General features: G+C 38.5%; 1 protein-coding gene across 4 annotated transcripts in view; it reads right to left on the bottom strand.

Moving 5' to 3' along the window:
- cadm3 (cell adhesion molecule 3) overlaps window positions 1-25,620 on the bottom strand; it is a 150,825-nt gene that overhangs the window by 65,408 nt on the left and 59,797 nt on the right. For all 4 annotated transcript variants that reach the window (XM_088014562.1, XM_088014561.1, XM_088014563.1 and 1 more), the window contains one exon: window positions 20,483-20,632. In XM_088014562.1, coding sequence (XP_087870688.1) covers window positions 20,483-20,632 — 150 coding nt within the window. The remainder of the gene's footprint in view (window positions 1-20,482; window positions 20,633-25,620) is intronic.

Raw genomic sequence — 25,620 nt, forward strand, 5'->3', positions numbered from 1 at the left:
AGGCCCTGGGATGACAAAATACTAGATGTTAAATTTAAATAGGTGGTGGCTGAAACTGAAACTTGATTGTCAACAAGTCTTTCAGCAGGATAATTGTACAAAACGTATGACCAAAATCAGTACAAAAATAGATCAAAAAATATAAACTTAATCCTTTGTCATAGTTGTCTCAGTCTCAGGATCAAGATCTAATAGGAAACCAATGGGTTGAGCTGAAAGGAAGAGGAAGTAAGACAGCATTCCTGTTGCACGAACAGGACAGATGCCAATAAGTTTGACCAGGAAAGTTGAAACACCTCCCCAACCAACACGGAACAAATTCACTTTAGCAGATGTCTAAGACCAGATTTAGAGACAAAACTGAAATTTACAGTTAGCAAAAATAAAGAAATTCTTCTCATGTGCGGAAATGAAACCAAGATTTCCACTCAAATGTGTGAATTCTGCTAGATGGTAACTCATCTAGAGATGAGTGTTAGAATCATTTCTGTTTTCTTTTTCATCTCTGAGCTGAATGTTTTTAATGGTTGTAAATTAAGCTGAGTTATCTCTCTGGGTTTAGGCCGACATACTGACCACTTCTCCAACATTCACGCTTTATAAGCGTTTCTGTTTAATTCCTAAACCGAGCTGGATGTTTTAATGCTGCTGCTGTAAACAATGCTGGACCTACTGAGAAGTGGATGAAAGCTGTACATGTTCAGCCTGTAAACATAGCATTATCAGTAAATGTTTTTATCTCAACAGGAACTGTCGCACATTGTGCATCAGATAAAGGCTTGGCTTGTGCGTTTCATGTTTAGCTGTTTGTGTTCTTATTTGAAACGAGTTAAAAGAATGAAACAGACAAGAATTCAGGACTAATTAAGGGAGACATCATTATGGAACATCTCTCTCTGGATGATGAGGCGCATCCCTAAATGTATTTGTTATTGTTTATTTATTCATTCATTTATTTCAGAATGTTTCCATAACACAAAGAAAACAAGTACCAAGTGTCACAATAACACATTTTGCTGGACGATAAATTGTATCAGTAATCATCTTGATAAACAATAATATGTTTTGAGGCAATTTTCTATTAGTATTGTATATTGATAATGGTGTAATAATACAAGTTTGCCCTCTCTGTGATCAATAAACGTTCGTTTTGAAAAAGACTCTTAAATACTGGAGCATATTTTAAATGTCCAAAAATAAAACAGACAACCAAAATCATAAATAATATGGATTATCATGTCACTAAATACAAAATTCATTAGAATAAAACGTATTTAAGTCATTTTAATTCATGATGTGATTAATTACAGCAGTTAAACTACTTTTCTTTTCAAAAAGAAAAGTACTGGTTATTTATTTAACCCTTTAACTTGACTTGATGTTCCATAATCGGCTCTGCTGATTATTTGTAAATCAGAGATATGAGGTAATATGAGGAAACACATGATTGATCTGTAACTGCACTGTCACTGCAACGTTTTGCTTCCTATCCGTCTTTCTCCCATTCTTGTTCATTTGATATCTTATGGTGGAGGAGCTATATTTGTGTTTGTTCATATTTTTTCTGTCTCTTCATGAGTCTGTTCAGCTGCCGTTTGCTCCCTCTTGTGCACTCACAGACACACCTTTGTTCCTCATGGTATATTTTCAGTTATTTTATCCAACACTACTTTATCTTCATGCCTTATCGCCACACAAGGTCATAACATTAGTCTTCATGAGCTCCCCACTTTGGGTGGGTTTGTGAGGCATACAGTCGCACACATATCCCCGCCCGCTGGACCTTGTGCTCAGCTATCAGTCTCCTTAATTCTCCTCCCCTTGTCTATCCTCAGTCCTCTTTCTTCCCCTCCTACTTCTTCTCCTTCATCTTCCTCAGTTACATCTCACACTTTTCTAATCTTTTCACACCCTAGGCCCCTTCACTTCTTTTTCTTCTTTCCCCCGTCTCTTTCTCTTTTCATTATAAACGATGCGTGGCGCTTGCACCTACAGGTGTGATGGATTTTCAAAAACGATATCATATCTAGTTACGGGGGCATATCGATCGGGAGGCCCCTGAAAATTGCACACGTGCGCTGGTGCTGTTTAGTCTGATGCGGGTGAGGTAAATAGTCTGCCAATAGGTCGCGCTCTGATGTTTAGCTTTTATTTCAATGGTGAAGGGATGTAATGAATTTCTGAGCTCGTGTATAAACAGGATTTATGGACAGGACATGTGTGTGGGAGTACATGGCAGAGGAATGCTGCTGAGTTCTGTTTATCTGCTGGTCTTGGTTGGATGTGAAACCTTGCCACATCCAACACACACTAGATATTCATGCAAACATACAATGCAATGCACATTTGCATAAATATATTATCTATCCATCCATCCATCCATTTTCTTACACCCTTGTCCCTAGTAGGGTTGGGAGGGTTGCTGGTGCCTCTCCAGCGAACGTTTTGGGTGAGAGGCGGGGTCACCCTGGACAGGTCGCCAGTCTGTCGCAGGGCAACACAGAGACAAACAACCATGCACACCCACACCTAGGGAGAATTTGGAGAGGCCAATTAACCTGACAGTCATATTTTTAGACTGTGGGAGGAAACCGGAGTACCCGGAGAAAACCCATCCATGCACAGGGAGAACATGCAAACTCCATGCAGAAAGACCATGAATATATTAACGATTTATAAACAAAAACATAAACAAAGCCAAAATCCAACAAGTTTTTGCTATTTTGAGTTATAGCATTCAATAATGCATGCTTTCATCAGAGAAAAAAAAAACTACTTTTCATAATATGGGATTACTATGTGAGTCACAGTGTGACACAACTCACAGAGCAGTGGTTTCCAGTCTGTCTTCAGAGCCCACTGTCCTGTGTATTTTACATCCATCTCCAGCACAACTAATTTAAATGGCTGAATTAACCCCAGAGCCACAAAGAGCTGCAGAAGCCTGTAATCACCTATTCATTTAAGTCAGGTGTGTCAGGAAAACACCTGAAACATGCAGGACATCAAACCCCAGATATCTGAGCTGGGATCTCAGATGTAGGTAAGAGGAAATGTGGAAAATGGAGTCCTGGTTCAGTGAGATTAGAATTTATCTTCTTGGTCTGCATGTGAGAAAACTGACACTGCACATCACCCTGAACATATTAACCCCGTTCTGAAGCATGGCAGAGGCAGCATTGTCCTGTGTCAGCAGTTACAGAGAAATACATTTCCCTGTGTGTAAGAATGGGTGGAGCAAGACGCAGTTCAGCACTGGAGGAAAACCTGGTACAAACCGCAAGAGTCCAAACAAACCAAGAGCTAACATGAAAGATAGTTCATGTATAAAAGGCCTAGTTAAAGTCCTGATGCAATTTCAGTTGAATAATTTGTCAGATATAAATATTGATAATCTAATCAAACTGAGCCTGATCTACTTTTGAAAAAAAATAAAATAAATTTCAGTCTAAACATGTGATCCTACAACGTATTGACTTTTCAGAGATTTTTTAAAGGTTTTATTGCCTCTAGTGGCCTTTATTTGAGTGGATAAGTGGATAAGGAGAGAAGGGGAGGACATGCGGCAAAGGTCGTCAGCCCAGGAATCAAACCTGCGACCGCCACGTCCAGGACCAAGGTCTCCATACGTGTGTGGTGCTTAACCTCTGTGCCATCACAGCACACCCTTTCAGCTTTTTAATTGCAAAAAAAACTTTTAAAAATATCACTTTCCTTCACCTGTACCATAATGTCCTTCTTTTTTGTTGGTCTATTATATAAAAATCCAGTAAAACACACTGAAGTTTGTGGTTGTAATGGTTTGACCTCTAATCAGGTCTCACTGGCAACCTCAAAGGACCGTGGTAAAAAAAAAAAAAAAAAACTGTTTGAAAAATATATAAAATATATGTGACAAACTGTCCTTTTACATTCATTCATTCATTGCCATGGCTACTGCAACACTAGGATCCATCTGCAAACCAAACAGAAAAAAAATAAACTGCTAATTAAATGTTTCAGAGGGACAATGTGTTGTAGTGGAGCTGTCTGGTCTTTGCAGCCTCTTTTCCAGCATTGGTGCTAACAGTTTTTATGGGTCTAAGCATCCAGGTGCAGTTCATTTATGACTCATGCAGTAACACAATTCTTTGTTTCAGCACTTCCAACTGTTTTTCTTCGCAGGGTATTAAATAAGGTTGTTCTTCTTCTAAACCAAAGCTTGTAGCGTCTCTGAGATACAAACAAAAATCTTTGAATCCAATTAATATGTGAAGAAAAGCATTTAAATGAAGAAGCCTGAGCAGTTCAATTCAGTTGAGTTTATTTATATAGCGCCAATTCACAACATCATCTCAAGGCACTTCAGTAATCTCAACCCAATAATACATAAGTTCCAAATTATCTGCTTATGAAGCAGTGCAGTCGAGTTCAGTTTATTATTCAAATTGATTAAAAAGGTTCTATATCTAAGGAAACACAGCAGGTTGCATCGAGTCATTGACTTGCAGCGTTTACTCCTCCTGTTGAGCATTTCACAGGAAATTACCGAGACGCCATCTTTTTTACATTTAACCTTGAGTAGTGAGTCATTCTTCCTCTGTCGGTAATTCCTGGCAACATTGTTCATTCTGATCGTCCGTCTTGCTGTTTGGTGCACCTGAATTAATCGCATCCACGTTATTTTTAAAGAAACGATCAGGCTTCGGCGAGAAAGTTCAAGCTGTTTTCAAATAGCTTCCCCGGTAATGGAGTCAGCTGATGTGAAAGTTATCATGTGGGGGCTTTAAATAGGCCTGACATCTCTCTACACTTTCACTGAGGCATTCTGAGTGTTTCACAGATCCTCCTGCAGAAGCTCTCCTCAAATCAAGCATCCTTATTGTTCTTCTGCTCTGTCTAACTCATCTACGCTGCTTTTTTGAATGGGAGATTTAACCTGTCATATGCGTAGTCGGTGTGCACATTTTGTGCACTTATGCAAGCCACTCTCTGTCTGCCACAGGGGGCTGGTGGACAGATAAAGATAATGAAGCATGCATCAAGCCAAGAATGCACGTGAGTGGAAGCATTAATCATGAATTTAGCTTTAGGCTCATGCAGGAAAAACTGCCGGGTTGTGGATTGTAACAAATATAGTACAACCTTTGGTTTAGCCTTAGGAATGTTTCTGTTTTGGAAAACACAAAGTGTTGTTATTGTTAAAATGCACTGAAGGTGTATGAGTGTAAGCACCTGGGGTCAACCACCCAAAGCAACGGTCAAGGACGTCCGAGGTGCAAATGCCAAGAAGCAAGTGATCTTAAGTACATAAAACACCGTAACGTATTCACTAGCTAAGATACCTCAAAGATCACACTGATGTCATTAGCTAAGTTATCTCTTCTTCTGCGTCGTTGATGCACTGAGGATTTGTTTCAGAGTAATTTAACATTTAAATGAATTTCGACCTCCTCTGGGTTATTCCCTGTCAAGTTGAGCTTAAACCTCCAGCTGCTGTCCAAACTCTTCCAGCTCCAGCAGGTAAATGACTTTGAAAAGAAATGGAAAGCCATGTTTCTTTCATTCCACTACATAATTATGCACCACGTTGTTTTGGTCTCACCATCAAATTCCAATAGAATACAACGACACGAAGAGGTTAAAGCAGAGCAGCCTATGTAAAACAAGCAGGGAGCAGAAAAAATCATCCACTTAAATTCACAATCTTGTATTTAATTTGCTGAAAGTTTTTTTTAGGCAAGTACATTTTAAGTAAGTTACTTAGTTTATTTGCATGACTTATTTATTGTAATTTACGTAAATCCTGAATTTAAATCTTAAAATGTCTTTAGATTGAAGTTACTTAAACTTGCAGAAACTTTCTTAAAAAGTCAACAAATTTAACCCCCACATTGAACAAAGACTCGGCATTTCAATACTAAAGAGGGCAGACTGCAGAGTTTTGATTTAAATTGATGTTTATTAAACTCAAAAGAAAAAAGATGTACAAATATCTGTGTGTTGAAATTTTTTTTACTGGAGAAAGCCAAGACTTTATGCACTGGAGCTTTAAGATCTTTCTACATGTTGACTGTATACGGTTTCTAAATCATTTTAGGAAATGCAATCATGCAATCTCTAAGCTGAGAAGATGTAACATTTGCCTGTCTATTACATGTCAAGTAGAACATTTACTTGACAGCATGTGTTGCTTATTCCCTGCATCTGTTGTATGTCGACTTTTCCGACCCGAAACGCAAAAATCTCCAAATGTCCAACCGCTGATCTGGTCACAGCAGCTATTTTTACTCCTTCTTCCTCCATCAACTTCTCTTCCTCCTCCCTCGATCTTTCCCATGCTCTTTCAACTTCAAACATTCAGGGAGAGGGGGATTCTATCCCAACACATACTGAGTGCATATTCCGCGTTTCATCTGCCTCCTGCCTCCTTATGCAGTTTTCCGTCTGCCAAGAACTCTCTTAAATTCAAATTTGTGTTATTGGCACAACAGGCAGGAAACCTGTGATGCTGAACCAAACTACATCAGTTACAGACCAATATTTTTATATATCTGTCTCCATTTCCCTCGCAGCTTCTGCATCTCTTCATCTCCCTCTTTGGTTCAGCCTTAATCTGCATCACACCTCTCCCTCCTGCTCCTCTCCCTCTCTCTGTCAGTTGCCCGCATTGATCCCACCTCCACCACATTCCCACCTTGATGATTGCGCTTCACTCCCTTAAACTCCGTCTCCTCACCACTCAGCTCTGTCTAGTTTTGTTTTACATTTCAAGCATTTAGCCAACACCCTTGCCAAAAAGAGACCGCCTCTCTTCTTCTTTCTCTCTCTCGCTCCCACACATGTCGCCTCCATCCTCCCATCTGCTTGTGAATATTCTCTCCAGCTCCCTAATTATCCTGCCTTTCCGACAGCTGATTGGGGTTCAGTGACCGCAGGCTTCCCTTGATCACACTGTACTCGCTGATCTGAGGGCGTAAATTGATCCCGGATCAGCACTCCAACGGCAAAACACTTGGTAAACACACTTCCCAATCTGTGAGATTCACCTTGGCCTCTTTCCCACCACTTCTTTGACATCATTTGTGTCTTTTAGCCAACCTTAAAAATTTTTTCATCCAAACTAATTATGAAAAATCAATGGGGGGAAATGCAAAAGGTGAAATTAGATGAATTATTACATCTTTACCAAGAGGTAAAGATGTAATAATTGAGCCACGAGTTGAACTGGAAACTATCGCTTTCAAAATGGATTAGCTTCAGCTAATGCATCACACTGCAAAATCACAAAATCTTACCAAGTATTTTTGTCTAGTTTGTTGAAACAGCCCAAAAAAAATTCTAACGTAGAAACTTATCACATTTTTTTTTTTAATTGGCATGATTCAAATAAGCAAATTTGTTTTTGTAATTCCATTTTATGGTCAATTAAAACACAACTACTGATATTGTAATATTCTAAGACACACCTCAATGCGTATAACAGCAATGGAAAACTCCCACTAGGGATTATCCTAAAAATGTATTTCCCTTATCTGAAGGCATATTTGATGCTAGTTGGTTCATTTAATAATAATAATAATAATAATAATAATAATAAAGCAAACATGACCTAATACTAGTCTTAATCTGAGCTGCAGTTTGCTATTTATCTTTCTTCACTTTCATTTGAAAGCATGAACACAGGAGGAGATAATCACTATACGTTAGTTTTATCCCGCTGGTTTTGGACGTCTTTACACCGACACGTCCCTCACTGTTCAATTAAGATCAGACTCACGCAGAGCAGAGGGAGATTTTTCTCTTTTTTTTCCAACTGATGTCCCTTTATGTCCTGCAGTGTTTTTATCTGACTGCCTTTGATAGCTAGAGAGGTGTATTCACATCCTTTAATTATTTTATGTTTAAAAAAGATGAATCCCCTGATGGAGCACATCCTCGCTTTTGCAAGAGGTGAGTTTAAAGCCAAAAGCCAGAAGTTACATGAATTCCCGACCTCAGTTTCTGTGAAAAATTTATTGTTACCCTCAGCAGTTCATAATAACCTGCCCTCAAGGCATTTGTGCTAATTACACAAGGGTGAGCAGAGTTTTTAGGATTTCATTTAGTAGTTTGGTTCACTGTCTGCTATCAGACAGCACACACACACACGCACACGCACACGCACGCACGCACGCACGCACACACACACACACACACAGAGTCAGATTCTCTCTGTGAATTTATGAGACTTTGCACAGGTTAATGTGTAAAAGTCGTTCATCAAACATGTTTCCTTAATTCTCTGACTTAGAAAAAAAGTTTGCAGAACTTCAAGACAGTGTTTTGCTCGGTGTGTGATTTTAATCCATAATGTTTTATTTTTTCACATACAGCCTCCTTTACAGTTATCATACTGGTAAAGATGTAAAAAGTCTTGGCATAAGTTGATTCTGTTTTGGCACTAGATGCCTCTCATGCTGAAGAAATTGATAAATAAAACCTTTAATCTGATTATATTCATGCATTCATTACACCACAAAAACAGAAAATTCCATTGGCAGATATATGGAAAAAATCATCTTGCTATGGAATAATCTGCCAGTGGAAGTGGTACTTTTTCATCAATATCATGGCTCCTATGTTTTGCTTAGAGGTTGCGTGTAAGTTAGTTGTGTCTTATTTCAAGTGTACTAAGATATTCTCACTAGAAACTAAACCAAAACAACTTACTAAGATTTTGTGGTTTTGCAGTGTAAGAGAACAAAGAAGCAAAGTTAAGAAAAACGTGTTTTAACAAAATGAATGGCGTAAGTATAGGCCATACTGACAATTCCTACATTGTGACACAGGCTTATTTCCACAAGCTACTCTTCAAAATGGTAAACATAAGAGAACATCCCATTTCAGGAAAGCAGATGTTGGTCTATTCAGGTCAGCAAATAGTTACAAGAAAATTCCTGCATGTTTAAATTTGAGAGAAGTGTATCAAATTCAGAGAAAAAATATGTTTTAAAACATGTGATTATGTGAGAATGAAAACAATGTTTGACAACCTCAGTTTATTTTGCCTCAATGCACTCTAAGAATAATTTTGGGTCACCTATTATAACCGTTAGATATTATGTAAACCTACTAGTTGGGATCCAAGCCCAGAAAAAGTATTTTCTTTGCCACCATCAAACACGTAAACATGGATTTTGCTAAACTTTACCTGGCATATTGTGTTCTGGTCAGATGATAACAACACTGAGTTTTTCCATAAAAACACTCCAAAAGCTGAATATGTTGAAAAGCATCTTATTGCCACTGCCAAGTAAGGTGGAGGATCTGAGATGCTGTGGGCCAGTTCCTCAGCAACAGAGATCTCCGAGTGAAGATTTTGAACTCTTCACGAGGTCATTTCAATTAAATGGAGTTCTCTGCCAGCAACTGGAAATGGGTCATCACTGAGTCTTTCAGCAAGATATTGATCCAAACCATTTGGCCAAATCAGCACAGCTGCTCACCAGACAATAAAAAAACATCAACCTGTCTCAGTAACCAGCCCTATAGAAAAGCTGTGAGGTCAGCTCATGAGAAGGGCTTATAAGGAGAGGCTCCGGGATATTGGATGATCTACAGAGATTGTGAAAGGAGGAAAGGTCAAAGATCACTCTGTCTTCGTGTTCCAATCTTGTGAAAATGATTTACCAAAGGAGCTCCCAATACGGCCAAAGAAAGACTGGAGCAAAGCACTGAGATCATGCTGCCCACAATGCTGGAACTAATGCCTATTTAATGGCTGAATTAGGTAAGCTCATGAAGGCACCACTGATTTTGTTAAAAGCAATAATTTCTTCATGTGAGATTTTCCATTCGCTGAATGTGATGACATTTAAGGTTGGATTTTAACAATATTTCAGTGTAAGTTTGCTACTAGAATAAAAAGGACTTTTTTTTTCTTTTTTTCTTCCTTCATTTATTTTTAAGGGGCTTCCCTGTAATGTTCTGTGAAACCATCAGTCTGTAACATTAAGCAATTTATATTTGCTTTATAAGCGTGCACAGGGTCTCGGCTCTCTATAAAAATATATATATAATGGTTTCACCTAAGGGAGAAACTTTTACCGACTTATATAAATTCATCTCTAAGCACTGATTAAACCCCTACAAAAAGATTATCCTTTTTTTTTCATTAAAATCTCCTGCCTCGATTATTATGCACAAAATCTTTGAAAATGCAAATTGGTCCCCTCTGCTTTGACTCCAACAGCTGCTCCTCCTCAACACTCCTCTCCTCCACGTGAGGTGGAGGTGCAGCGCTGAAGGAATCCACCCACACATGTTCAATCCAAAATCTGATCCCGAAAGCAGAAGATGAAAGTAACTACAAGTCAGCATATTTGAATGGTGATGTTCCCCAAGGACTCCCTCACACAAAATAAACCACAACCATCACTGACTGAAGGGTACAAACTTTGTTAAAACTCATTTAAACAAGAGAATAGTAGCAACATAAACAAGCCGTGATTTTATCCACTTCTGGTGTGTTTTTTTTCATCTCCTGTGACCCTGACTTGTTTGGTTCTCAACAACTTCAGGAATAACTGACCTGTTAAGTCTTGTGTAGATCCAGTTAAAGTTTCTTTTACTTTAAGTAAAAACTTTCTCTGCATCTGATATTGTGGAACACATAATATGATTTCCAGCCATTCCTGATAAGAAATTTGATTTACTGTTATGATAAATTTCAACTGACAGTATGATCGGAAATGTTGTTTATGACATTTTCTCCATTGTTTGTTCCACGAGAGTGTCAATAAATCTGAGAGAATTTAAAAGTGTGATTAAATGCAGTTACTGTGTGCAGATATAAATCACACTTCCTTAAGTTAAGTGGCGTCTTGAAGAAACTTGTTTTAGACAAGGAAGTTTTTCAAGAACAAAATTTGTGTTTGTGGCTCTATGGATGCTGCGCCATGCAGTCACAGCCATACAGATACAGAAAACAGTCAGTAATACATTGCTTTGTTCTATTATAATATTTATCTTTATCACAATAGTACCAAGAAATATTGCAATAAAATTCTAAGTCCACATGGCTCACCCTATACTTTTCATTATGACCTGTTAAACTGTAGCATTACCTAATTTGACACTTTGCAGACCTCACTGCTGCAAGCTTTGAAGGATTGACAGAAGCTATTATCTGATAAATTCAGCTGTTAATATTTTTGATAGATGGGAGAGTTCATTTACCATCTATATAGCATTGATAGTAAGTATATCACTCAAGTATGCCTGGTAACCGTCCATCTATCCATCCATTCGCATCTAAAACTAGCAGCTTCTCCTGGATGACAGAACTCCTTTAGTCACATTGGCCACTGGGCCTGGCCTACTTCCACAAAACCTGCTTCATTTCTTCATGTTTTGGCCCACATAACTGTGTTATTAGATAAGCCAACATCCTTGACAAGATAAAAAGCTGCATTACATGCATCCCAGATTTATTCCTAACATGGATTCATGATCAGTTTGGATAAAAGTAAAGGCTGCAGTGTGATATTATGAGTGTGTGCTGCTGAGACACAAATAAGTCCCAAAAATTAATTAGCTTTTTGTTTCTCTGGAAGAATTCCCATATGGTTTCTAAATAAAGTGATGTCTGACTCACAAAGCTGGGCCAAAATATGATCCGTAAAAGAACTTTCTAACAAAAAAAATCAGAATCTTGGCTGAGGCAGGTTAGGCAAAAAAAAAAAAAAAAAAAAGCAGATTTCTGTTTATCACATGATTTCAATTACCTGAAGCTCTACTTCACTGTTTTCTCAGTGTATTCATTTCAACAGACTTTGAGCGTTTGAGGGATATTTGCACGTTCCCTTTACTAAGCCACAGAAAAAATGAAACAGTCATTTTTCAGGCCAGTGAAAGAGGAGAAAATTAATTTTCTTTGAGGCCTGTTTGAGTCAGCAGCACACTCCCACGAGCTCTGGCAACACAAACACCTCTTAGCAATGTACAAAAAGCTAACTATATTACCCAAATATACCTAGCTCCTTGTGGATTTTATACCTATTCCGCTTTCATCCTCACTTCTGCTAATAAACTTAAGCAAGCAGATTGAAAACGTTTTTTTCCCTAAGTTTGTTATGAATGAAATTCTAGCTCATCACTGCATTCATGACTTTCAGAGAGAAAATATGCAATACTTTAGTTCTTGTTGAGGTCTGCTTGTGTTAGTTTAGGTGTGTGAATAAATTAGAAACACAGAGAAGGGCACTCTCATTGTGGTGTCAAAAAAGAAGATAAAGGGAGAAAGAATTTCACAGTCATAACTCTGTTGCAGTTCTTTTTCTGTAGTTTTACGGTCCAGTGTTTCTGAACAACCTGTGAAAGGTCAGGAGTGCCAAAATGTCAAACTCAGGGAAAAAAAAGGAGAAATCTGCACTTTCCTTCTTTTAAGAAAAATATTAAATTACAACAGAGCTCTTGTCTGCCTCACTGGACTTGGTTTAATGTGTATATCTGCAGGGAAGATGCAAAATTACTACTTTAAATCACACCGGGATTTTTTTTATGTTTATTTCAATAACCTAAAACAAAACAAAAAAAAAGCAATTTCATTTTTTATTTTCCACTTTGGATTCTCTTTGTGCCTTTCTCCTCCTCCATTTTTCCGCACTCATGTTCCACAAGATTATTTTGAGGACACATGGAAAAATGAAAGTCTTGAAAATTCAAACAGAAACAGTTGAAAAGCCATCTTTCAAGTGCTGGTAGATTTGAAAAGTCTCAGCGGCAGCCTTTCAGTCCCGTTACGGTTGTTGTTAATGCACTCTGCAGAGAGCTTTCTCCAAGACGTCGGGAAAACTTTGACTGATGTGATGTGGATCAATAGTTTTTCAGAAATGTCAAAAAAAAAAAAAAAAAGCTCATGCTCCACATTTTAAAAGAAGCATCTTTCTCTGTCATTCGTTTGTCTGGTTTCTTGCAGTGTAGCTGACGATTTGCCGCTCTTTAGCATGGCTTACCTGTGAAAAACTGTAAAAACGGTTAGGATTAGCTGAGATGAAATGAATAAGCTACAATCGCAGTCATCAATACGGCTGAAACCTGCCCACTTCATCCTCCCTCCAGGCAGGAAAGAGTCTTTCCCCGTCTGGTTTGTGAATCACCAGAGAGCCATTACCTTGGTAAATTGCTCCAAAGCATATGATAGTCTGTCTGATGTCTGCTGATATGCTTTTATGGAAAGGAGAGAAACCGTATGACAAATAAATAAAATCATAGATTGACTAAGAGCAAGTGCTCACTTTCTTCTGGTGGGGTAATTTGTTTAAAAAAAAAAAACGTGAAAATGCTTTCCAGGGTTCAGTTTATTGTCTGCAATCTAGATTTGGAGGGATTTCAGTTCAAATTTGTCTCTTCAAACTTTATGAAAATATTTAATTTATAGAAAAAAATATTAAAGGGAAAAGTTTTAGTACAGTAGAGAAACAGTAGTGAAGATGGAATCATTTCCAACTTAAATTGGAGAATAAAGGAAAATTAGAGTGAGATTAGAGGTTATGTTTTGTCTTACTATCTCAAAGTGGTACAGATTGTATCATGTTCATTGCCTTTGATGACTTCCTAATCATTTTAGTTCCCATTTTTTCCCTTTTCAGTGATAAAAGGACATTTAATATTCCTTCCTGCTGAATTGTAGAAACTTTCTCTTTGCAGATCCCCTGCTAACTCTGCAAAAAACCCTCCGCTGCCAGCTTTGCTTTCTGATAGATTTTATGCTGTATTTCATGTGAGAAATTAGATATTGGAATGACATATAACCCAACCTAACTGTGTTGCAGACAGAAGTTGAATGACCAGCTCTATTAAATCAGCTTTGCACTCGGTGAACTTACTAATATTTACCATTGAAGCTAGTAACAATGTATTTGTTGCATTTTTTGCATGCAAAGTTTGAAGCAACAGATGTGTTTCTAAAGGAATGACATTTAAATGGATCATGGCGATTCTGCATGGAAACAGAAGAGACAGCTGTAGTCAACGGCTGATTTCATGAATTGTTTTTGTCCTTTTATCAGTAACGCACGTTGTACAAAATGCTCAGAAACACGTGTGTTAGCTCACCTTGCTAGCTGCAGTTAGCTTAGTTTCTGAGCAGAACGATTAGCCTGATCAAAAAACTAAATGTGACTGATATTTGGGGATCTGAGGTAATTTTGGCACCATTTACCTTGATTATTGTCCATTAAGTTTCAACATGTCCTTTTGTTCAGCAACTTTCTTTTAAATTCCTGTTACTTGATGGATTTTCTGTTCTTCAGTGCATCTTGTTCTGTAAGTTATTTTTGTCTTTTTTTATCTTCAGACTGTTACTCATTTGTAACATCTAGGCACATTTTTAACAAGCTGTAAGCCTTGATTTTTAACCTGCATTTGAAAAAGTGTGTTTCTCTAAAGCCTTTTTATTTCAGTTAAACAAAACTAATATTCCCATTAATTCTTATTTGTCTGGCTGAAAGTTAATCGTTGGCTAACAAGTAAATATGTGGTCCCATTTGTTATAGTTACAGATAGTCCATTAAAGGGGGTTGAAATTAAATCTTTCTGTGGTTTTGTCACTTTTTCAGACGGTTGTCGTTTTATAAAGTCCTTCTTCCTTACTCACTGAGCTCTGAAGTCCTGGTTGAGACCCACAGTAAGTAAAGGAATATCATAGGAAATAACCATCTTTTAATAGATGAGAGCAGGCTTATTGTGTTGCACTTTGAAAAAATGGGAACCTCTTATAATTTCTATACTGCTTATAGGAAAACAACACAAGAGGACAACATTTAAAATGAGGAATAAAGCGTGATGCAACGTTAAAAATAAACTTGTTCAGTTTCAGTTAAGATATTTTTGTTCGATTCTACAAATCTCAGGAAATTTTCCAGGAAGCTCGAGTGCCTACAGATGGACAGACGAGAGGCATTATATTTAGTAGGAGGACATAGAGCCTTGTAAGCTATTTTTAAAATTTGCACTAGAAAGAGGAATCTTTGACAGATGTTCAAGATGCACAGGACTGTGAAAAATGTTCCCTCTGACAGATTCCTTCAGGGTTGTTTGTTTGTTTTTTTTGGACAATGAAATAAATGTCATAATTCTGAAAAACATAATCTGAGTAAAAACAAAAAGCAGTTTTCAAAAGAATCGTCCTTTAGCAGGAATAACTGCCAATAAGTTTTTTGCAATAAGTGGAAATCTATTTTTCTTTCTTATTTGGAAGAATTCTGACACTTCTTTGACCAATATTAATTCAGCTACTTTGGAGAGTCTTTGAAAACAAACCGCCTGCCTGAGGCCATGCTACAGATTCAGATTCAGGTTCAGACTTTGACTAGGTGATTTCAAATCCTGCAGTTTTTTTCTTTTTGAGTCATTCAGTATAGCGAACTTGTTTTTGTGCTTTGGATCACTGTCCTCTCACAAGACAACATTCTTCTTCAAGATTTGTCTGGTAAAGAGCAGATTTCATGGTTTCATCCATCACAGGAACATGTTCAGGTCTCAAACATCCATTTCTTCCTGAAATGCTGTGTTACTTTTACACCGGATGTAATGGGACACAAAATGTTCTACATTTGACTCATCAGTTCGTCGACTATTTTCCTAAAAAGCATCAAAGTATTTTTAGGTAAACATGACTCAGACTTTTGTGTTATTTTTGGTCAGGTATGTTTTTATTTTTTACTCTGGGACTCTTCCATGGGTGCTGATTTACTTTTGCTCTACTTTTGAGTCATGAACTCTGATCTTAACTGAGGGAAGCGATGGGTTCAGTGCGTCAGTTGTTGCTCACCTCTTGATTGAGGGGCCGATGCACTCGAGGCATAATGCATAATAATAACAGTTAAATATTTTGTTTCCTGCACAGATGATGGCTCACCGTGGTTTGGTGAGAGTTCAACAGCCTTAAAATGACCCTGTCATCTTTTCAACTCTGATAGATGTTAGTGATTTTCTGGTGTAGATATTTTTGAAGTTATTGATTCTTTAATTGGTGTATAAAAATCATTGTAATCTGTCCAAATTGTATTCCTATGAACTGTATTGTACGTTTACGCTTTTATCTTAAACTAAGTTTTACCAAGCAGAAGTGAAGCTCAGAAGTGAGCTTCACTGGACAATAAAGTATATCTCATCTGATCTTATCTCATCTTATTTTATTTTATCTTAATGGCGTGCAGATTCCTTTTAGATCTTTCAGCCCATCTTATGCTCTCAGATAGGAGCAATTTACGTGATTTCTTAACTTTATGGGTCTGACAGTGATAATATCTAGGTGGGGAACTGAACCCAGCTTTCTAAAAATCTCTGCTTTATCTCATACAGCTAAGGTTGTTTGGATAGATCTCTTTTCTTCAGCAATAACTGAAATCATCATTTTAAAACTGAATTTTGTATTATATTTATCTGATAGTAAAATTAATTAGATGATCAAGCATTGAAATGTAACAAAAAAAAGCAAGAACAAGGAATCGGTGAGGTCTTGTGCTTTCGCCTTTCCTGCAGCAGACTTTCTCTTTTAGCTCTGGCTTCTCCACCTGTTTTCTCTCGCCTCGTGTCCATCTCTTTGTCTCGATGTCTCTTGTGTTTTTGGTCCTGCAGTATTAATGCAGGAACCCATCTGTTTCCATGCTTTCCCAGCTGTCTAATCTCCTCTATTAGAAGGTCTGTTTTTCTCATCTCATCTACCCATCTATCCACTTACACTTGTTTCCTCCAGGGTATCCGCAGGTCCTTAAAAGGGTCTTAAAATAAATTATCCAGAATTAAGGCCTTAAAGTGTATTAAGCCATCCTGCATCAGCGACAGTTATCATATCATTCATTTCTGCCAAGGAGCGACACTTTCCTCACACAAAACCTTCATGCTCGCATTAATACAAGACAGTATCTATTAAAAAAAAAAAAAGAAGCTTTCTTTTTTTGGTCATTGCATCTGCTTTAATAAACTCAGCTGGGCTTTATGTCCCTTAACAATTAATTTCCTGTTTTGCTTCATCTTTATCTCCGTTATAGTTGCAGAACTCTCATTAGCTCTGCTCCACTGGAACCAGTCTGCTTTCCTCTACTTTGTTCTTTAACTATTTTTTGTCTTTTTAATCACTCACATGTAGCTTTTTTAAAAAAGATCCCTTAAAAGTGGCCACATACTGTTCCCTCCTCTCTCTCTCTCTGAGCCACCTCTCGTCTGGTGAAAAGCAGGGTTAAATTCAACTGATATCAAAGGCTTTGTTTGGCTGATAAAAGTCGTGGGGGCTTTGCCCCGCCGCCGAGAACTAGATTGAATCGATGTGGCCCTGTGATTATGCCAGCAAGATCAACATTTCATATATCACGGCACGGGTGAAGATATTTCATCATATTTCACATCATTTGAGGGAATAGTGCGTTTTTATTATCAGATAAATCCAAGGTCTTTTTCTTCCCCTTCTTCTCTTTAATATCTTCCCGGTTTTTAGATGCTCCTTCTTTTTTTCCCCTTTGTTCTCTTGTTAAGCTCAGTTTAATGACATAGCCTGGTTAATATTCACATGAAGATTATTTTAAGTTTTTTTTTAATCCAGCTACTTGTTATGATAAAATGATCATCCCTCCTTCAGTTCATGATTACTCGTTTCTTAGTTCCTTTACTGGAGCGTCACTGTGAAGAAGTTCCCCTCATCATTTTGTTCTGCTATCTCTCCACACACTGTTCGGCCACTTATTACTTCCCCTCCGCTCCAAAGCCTGGCGCACGCTGGGCTGTGCTGGAACGAGACAGCAAGGAGTTCTGATTTTTCCCATTTCCCATCTCCTTCTCTTCTTCAGCCCCTCTTCAATCAAGTCTTTTATTATCTTTCCTTTTCATTCCAGCTCTGGTGTATCCTTTATACTCTTGCCTCCTCTGTGTCCTGCTGTCTCAGCTATGAGACAAGGTGTCTGGACTCCACTGCTCGGGCCAGCGGCGATGACTCGCTGCTTCATCTCAATTTATCATTTCCGAAAGTGGAGCAAAGAGGAATGTTCAGTTCCACTTGTTACTCCATCATGACTTAGGTTTTTGGAGCTGAAAATCTTTTTATTTAAGCCTCTTTGATGTGTCTGATTCTCCTGGACTTTTCACATCTTTAAAAAATATATATATATTCAGTTTGCCACCAAGCACGGGTCTTTGGGCAAGTGGAGAAGATGGTGAAGTTTGTAACTCAAAACAAGCAGAACGGCCCTGGCGAAAGGTTTTTACTACAGGAAACTTTTTGGTTCTTTTGTTGCTGCTTCCCCTTCTCGTTTTTCTCAGTTCTGTTTCTCAAAGTACAGAAAATGCTGTAAGTTGATGTGCTGCAGCAGGACGAGGCTGTTTGGAAGGGACATCTTCTGCTTTTGCTCCCTCTTTCCTCTTTCTTATGTTCCCTGATGTCCACCTTCTCCTCAAATCCTCCTCTCAATTCACCTCAAAGCAGGAAACCAACTTGAAGTTTTGCATCAGAGTGAGAAGAGTTCCTCTTTCGTTTTGCAGAAGGAGTAACAACTTGCTGGTCCTTCAACTTGGCCCCACACCCCAGCGCACACACACACACACACACACACACACACACACACACACACACACACACACACACACACACACACACACACACACTCACATTTTCTCTCTGTTTTCCAAATTGTCTGTTGCAACAGTGTTGGCACTGTGGGGAAAACTTCCTCAGTCTGCAGTCAGATCCATCCCAACTATTCTCAACTTTGTCCCTGTGATTGTTTGGCTTCTTTTGTGAAGTGCTAAATTAGTGCAAGAGAAAGTCTCCCTATCTCCACCATGTTCTCTATTTCTAATTCACCAACAATCCAAACACATCTTCCATCCATCTGTGAAGCTCTCTCCTCGTTTCATTCAAACTTACTGAGTCTGTTGTGTGAAGCAGAGCAATGCAAGACTTTTATTTAAATTCTTTCAGTCTTTTTGTTTGTTTTGCTATCAATACTGCTCCTGTGTCAAATAAAGGAGCCCATAAACAGATCACCTCCTTTTTAAGCGCCCAGCTTGCACACAGCGTTTTATCATAGAGCTGAGACAGTTAATCTTTAGGCACGGCTCTTATAATTGGACACATTGATGCACTTTAATTCATCAGACTCCTTGTTTTTTTGTGTCTTGTGCTTTCTTTTGTTGCCTTTATCGAGCGCTTTTGGCTCTCCAGCAATAATACAAAACCGTCCTGTTTGCTTTCTCGGCTGCCCGAGGTCTTTGTTTGAAAAGTTTTTTTTTTTTTTTTTTTTTGCATCAACAAAGCTTCTGACCCCTTTATGTTCAAAGTGATTGTTGGCGCCTTGTTCGACATCAGTGCAGAAACAAGCGTCTTAATTGCAAGTGGTTGGGTGAAAATTAGATTTGTACAGAAGTAGCACAAGAGTGTGATGTTTTCTTTTACTTTGCAATGTTTTAGATTAGCAGAGTCGCTGCTTCATGCGTCTTACATCGGTCGCAACTTTAAAAACAAGCCCAAACACATCCAGTGTTCACAAAAACAAGATTTACATTTACATTTCAGGCCGTGATTTAGAGGCATCTTTAAGTAAAAAAAAAACCTCTTTCTAAGTGCAAAAATGTGTTTCTCTAATCATATTTTAGCAACGCCATAGCTTCCTAGCTGGTCTAACTAATTTTTCCACATTCCAACCAATGTTATGTTTTGGAGCTAAAATACAGAAGTTTCTCTCCAATCAGCTTTCAATAGTGACAGTTATCAGCAGATATGAAGTGTAATAGATAATAGGAAGATATTTTACACTCACATTCCACTGTCCTTTGGTTGAAAGGACAGAAATGCAAATCTGTACTGTAGAAGTATGAATTTTTGGACAGACGAATGAATAATTTTATAAAATTAGAGGAATTACTTTGACTGGAGCAACTTATTCTTAGGAATTTAGGAAGTAAGGTCTTTAAATGCAAATATTTTACCAGGCTCATCCAGACCTGTAATAAAATATGACTTCTACATGAACTAGAGAGTATCCATAAAAAAATATATTTATTTATTCCTCTTTCTCAAAACTTGCTTTCCAACTGGATCCATGACTGACGGATGTTTCCCCACGGTAAAAAGTGAAGGACACATTTATCCATCCAATAAACAGTCAATTTCATTTTGAAAGCGCTAAACATTCTCAAACAACTTCTGAGCATCATCTTCCCAGCTGGTCCTCTGTAGTAACAATCCATCTGGCTTGTTACATTACGTGATTGCTGCTGCTAAAACAAAGGTAGCCATTTGTTTGAGACACAAGAGGCAGCACAAATCTGTCGTAGTGATGTAATGATGAACAGATCGACCTCATTGTGTTAGGCGAAAACCTGTTTTTCTTAGTCATGTTGGATAAATCAAAGTCAAAGCAAACGTTGGCTGCTAAAATGCAGTTAGCAGTGATCGCCTGTTGTTGTCACTGCATTCAAGATGTTTCTCTTTAAACTTTCTTTAGCCGAACAAAGTGTCTCTCACCTCTCTTCTCTCCGAAGTACAGAGTCTGTTGCGCGGTGTTGGACCATTGCAGCGAGGAGTTGTCAGTCTCTGCCACTCGGCAGGTCAACGTCACCATGCCGCCGACGGACACCGTCTCATCCGAGGTCATGGGCTGCAGCGGGTCTTCATCTAGGTAAAAGCAGAAAGGAAGAGAAATGTCACAAAAGACGGTAAGGCGAGATGCAACAGTGAACTTCTACATAAACACAATCAAAAGCAGCATCACGCAGCGCCACCCAAATCAGATAAACCCTCAAACCGCGTTACTCGCCTCCCTCCCTTTTCTTTGTCTACGTCTCCCACCGCCCATGTCTTTCTCTGCTTGTCAGATTATCTATACATCTCTATCTGTCTTTCTGAGAGCACAGACACAATGTGCGCGCACACTGACATCTTGTCAGAGGGACAAAAAAAGCTGACAAATGGTTATCTGGTTGTATGTCTGCGAGGCCAATGTAGGAGCAATGAGTCAGTGGTGCCCAGAACCTGCACGACCCGAGGGACTTTCAAAGATGGAAAGACTGTGGCGGACATTACCTCTCCTCATGTCAAACAAACAACGACAGAGCCGACTCATACTGCTGCTGTATTTTTATCCCTTTTCATTGATATCTGCTTCAAGTTTTCTAAAGACGTGCATAAGCATCAGCCGCTGCACAACGGGCTCAAACGCTATGGAAATTAGCAGGTCGGAGGAGACAAGATTGAGAATACAAATGACCCCCTCATAATGAAGGGATTCTGAGGGCTGGAGCTGAAACGGGGAAACTACTGATGAGTGAACCATTGGGGTGTGTAACAGTATTCAAATAGGCTTAAATTATGGTATTTAACAGTGCTCCCTTGATAACGGTTGATGGTACAGGCTAATTCTACACTGCGTTTAGCGAGGGTGGCAAATGATTTTGTGAATCAGAGCAAAAGATGTTAGTAAAATATGCAGGCTCCCATTTATAGTGAGTAATGATGAACACAGTCACCGATGCACCTTTTCCCAAGTTGAGGTATTGAGGCCTTGAGTGCAGCCGTCCGTACCCGCACACATTACGCACTTCAAATTGCAACGGTGCTCGGGCAAAACAAAAAAATAATAGCAAGAGTGAAGAAAAAAGACCAAGTCAAAAGAGGGAGCATCTCATAAGAGGATACGCCTCGAGCGGTCTTCTCACCCCTTAAATACAGCGTGTATAAATAGTTTAATTGGAACCAAATTGTCAAGCGGGAGACAGGTTTATATGGAGCGTGGGGTGTTATCACATCCGTGCACGGCTGGTGGAATTGAATTTTTTTTTTTTCAGAGGAAGAACATCTGCTTAAATGTGCTTGGGCAGAACTCCCATCAAGACATGAAAGAGGATGGGGAGGGGCTCATGAAGTGCGGATGCAGAAGAGGAGGTGAGAAAACCCGAGTGCATGTAGCATCAAAAACACACATTTGCAGAACATGAGCAGGGAGATGCCTGCAGGAACTTTGGCCATCTTTTAAAGATGGAAGATGAGTTCAGCATCAGAACACATCAATTATTAGAAGAGTAAAAAAACTTTAGCGTCGCTCTGGGCGGTGAGGACTGAGAGTGATAACAGCTCGTCAGGTATCGCTGCCGCTTGCCAGCAGGATTCAGAAGACTTAGACACCAGGAGCCCCACATGTCAGGAAGTCGCCGCCGTTTTAATGCAGCTGTGACCTTGTGGTAAGTTTATTGAAGCAGCGTGATGGCTGAGGCCTGAATTTGTGGTCAAGTGCCCTGTGGATTAGTGTCTCCTTTAATAGCATCCTGGTCTAATTCTTGTGGCTGATCGCATGAGCTTCTCAACTTGGCATGAACACTTTGAGCAAATTGGCTGTCCCAAGGCATCAGTCATCAAGCCAGCCACAATGAGCTCCGACAAATTGCCCAAACTTACGTTGCGCCTTTGGTAGCTGCTGACTGTTTCTCTCAGAATAACCTGTGTGACATTTGTCTGAACCAAAACAGCCATTAGGGACACTTTAACAAGAGGACACATTAGAGAGGGATATTCTCCGAATGGCTCTAATGATCATAAGAGGACATTCAGCTTTAGATCATTAAATCAAATTTACATTTTTTTTTGTTATAGTGTTTTTTTTTACTTATGCTCTGATATGTTGCAAAATTATGTTGCAAAATTATTCCTTGAACTTTTCCACACTTTTTCACATTGCAATCACAAACTTCAGTGAATTCTAGTGAAAATTATACATCGCTTGACCTTTTTTCTACAAACAGAAATCAAACTTTGTGGTATGCATTGGTATTCACTAACATTTGAGTTGACATTTAGAAAAAAAACACATATTCCTGCAGTTGCAGCTTCACATCTTTTAGAGTTTGTCCTCACCAGCGTTTCCCATCCAGAGACTGAAACTGTCTCCCATTCTTATTTTTATTAAAAGTCAAAATTAGTCAGACTGGATGGAAAGCATCTATGAACATTACAATGGACCCTCAGCAAATCCCAGTTCAGTATTCAAGAATTTGCCCAATCATATCTGAAATATCTGGGAAAAAAATGTGGGTATTAACGCATTTTAAGGTATATTTGGTATTTGAACTATTAAAATGTAGTTATAAACATTTTTAAATGAGGTCTCCAGTATTCACAGATTCTAGGTATTCACAGGAGGCAGTTTTCAATTGAATTCAAGTCTGGACTTTGACTGGGCCATTCCAAATCTTTTGCAGCCAACAGATTTCTTCATCCATTAATCTTTCCAACAACTCTGACCAGCTGCACCTGCTGAATAAAAAAAACATATCACCACAGCTTGATGGTGCCATCACCATGATTCACCAAGGGGATGGTGTATTCAGGACATGTAGCATTTGTTGCCATGGAAACCAAAACGCTACATTTTGGCTTTATTTGACCAGTGCGCATCGTTCCACTAGTTTGTTGTTTCCAACATAATCTGTGAACCAAATGGTTCAAAGTATTTTTTAAACAATGCATTTATTTTGTCACTTTGCTGTAAAAGTTCGATTTGTGTGTTTGCATGACTAAGAGTTCTCCTGTCAACATATTCTCTCAATTTGGATGAGAACTTATCACAGTTTATGCTTTTTTTTTCAGTAAATGTTTGTAAAAATTCAGAGGAAAAAAAAAACATGGTTTTGTCAAAAGCAGAGAAAAATTCCTTTACAAATTTATTTCGGGCTTGTAGTTTCAAACAGTGTTAAAGTTCAAAATATATTTTTAAAGTCTATTTGATCTGAAAATGGGTTAAAAGTTGAAGAAGCAAAAAATCTGAAAGCAAAGACTGCATCTCATACTTTAACAGCAGCATATTAAACAAAGTATTCAACTTTTACCAACTTCAGCTACAGTCATCACCCAAAGATCAGACTTGCAGCCTGTCAGACTGACTTTATTTCAATTAATGTACGCTAATAAATAAAAGGTTAATCTTCCTCAAAGGACTCATAAAACCTGAAACAATTTAATGATGATGAAACGGCCCTCTGCATATTAAGTCCGAAGGTCTGTTAATGCATACAAATCATTTGGAAGTTAGTCACCATATGAGGATGGTAACTTTGTTAGCTCTAACAGTCAGAATTAATCAAAGATAAATTCTGGCTTAATTAAGCTGCAGCACGATGTGGGTAGAATGAAACCACATTAGGATAATTTATCAAACTCTGAACAATATTTTAAATGGACTTGAGCCATTACCTATGAGATGAGATGGGTGGATTTAACAAGATTGAGTTATACACTGATTTTTAAGTTAAAAAGTTTAGGAAGTATAAGTGCAAAGGGTTGCACCCAACCCATATGCAGCAAAATAGTTCACAGAAATCTTAAAAGAGTTGCTCGCCACTAGAATCTGACCCCGGTAAGCCCTGGATATAAATACAGCTGTTCTGGTTATTTGAGGATCCCAAACAGCAGGAATTAAAGGAGTGGAAGGAAGTTCAGCTGCAGTTTAAATGGTTAAGTCTGGCTAAACACTCAAGCTGCAAAAATAAAAAGGCGCAACCTCTCCATCCTTTGCAGACGCCGAGTTCAACACCAGCTCCTTTTATTCTTTCCTCACATCCCACTTCTTCATCTCCAACCAAAGCTGTAAGCCAGAGGAAGACACGGGTATTTAAAGCAACACAATTTACACCCTCCCTATAGCCGGCAACAAGGTGAGAGAACACAGAGGTAGAAGGCTGACTGGGATATCAAACGAGAGGAGGCAGGGAGGGAGCGCCGACAGAGAGGGAAGGATGGATGGATAAGGGTATGCAGAGGCGGCTGGGTGGCAAAACGAGGTGGGAAACCAGGACTGTGTGAAAAAGAAGGGAGGGGAAAGAGGAGTGAGACAACAGAGGGAAATTGAGGAGCTTGAGGGCTCTCCAGCGTCAAGAGACAGAAAAGCATAAAGACGAGCGTTTTACTTTGAAAAAAAGGATTATTTGTTTCTGTTTTTTCTAAGAGTTTAGATAAGAAGATTTCAAACAGTGAGTATGTTTTACCTAAATAGCTCAGTCCAGGCTTCTTCAACTCAGGAAAGACAAGAGGAAGAACATACACATACACTCTGTTTGATTTCCTTTAGAAATCTTCACACAGATTACAGATGAACTGTATCCTGACGCAGCATCACAGTATCAATATGTGCAAAATAACACTGTAAAGACTCCATATTTGATAGGCTTTCATATTTCCATGGCATTTATGACCTGTATGTAAGGTGCTTTTATGGATGAATATAGATTTTTGCAGCAGAGATTTTAAAACAGAGGATCAAGGAAAATTTGGCATTCATCATATTGTATCATTTATTGAAATAAAATTCTTATCATGAAAATAATTTAGATTTACTGTCATTGCTATAAATTCCAATTAATGACGTTTAAAAGCCAAAAAAAAAAAACTTGTCGGAATTGTGATATTTATTATTTTCTCCACAGTTTGTTCAATGAAAGCATCAATAAATGTAAACACATTTGAAAATATGATTTAATGCACTTATAAAGTGTTCAGCTAAGTGATACAAATCATTCTTCTTCATGTAACTGCGGGCCTGAAGAAGCCTTTTACAAATGGATGTTTTTCAAGAGCAGGATTTGTGTTTGTGGGGGAATGACTGCAGCGCCATGCAG

This window comes from Poecilia mexicana, unplaced genomic scaffold, assembly GCF_051168715.1.
Source record: "Poecilia mexicana isolate PSO_F unplaced genomic scaffold, ASM5116871v1 scaffold_17, whole genome shotgun sequence".
In the NCBI taxonomy this organism is placed as follows: domain Eukaryota; kingdom Metazoa; phylum Chordata; class Actinopteri; order Cyprinodontiformes; family Poeciliidae; genus Poecilia; species Poecilia mexicana.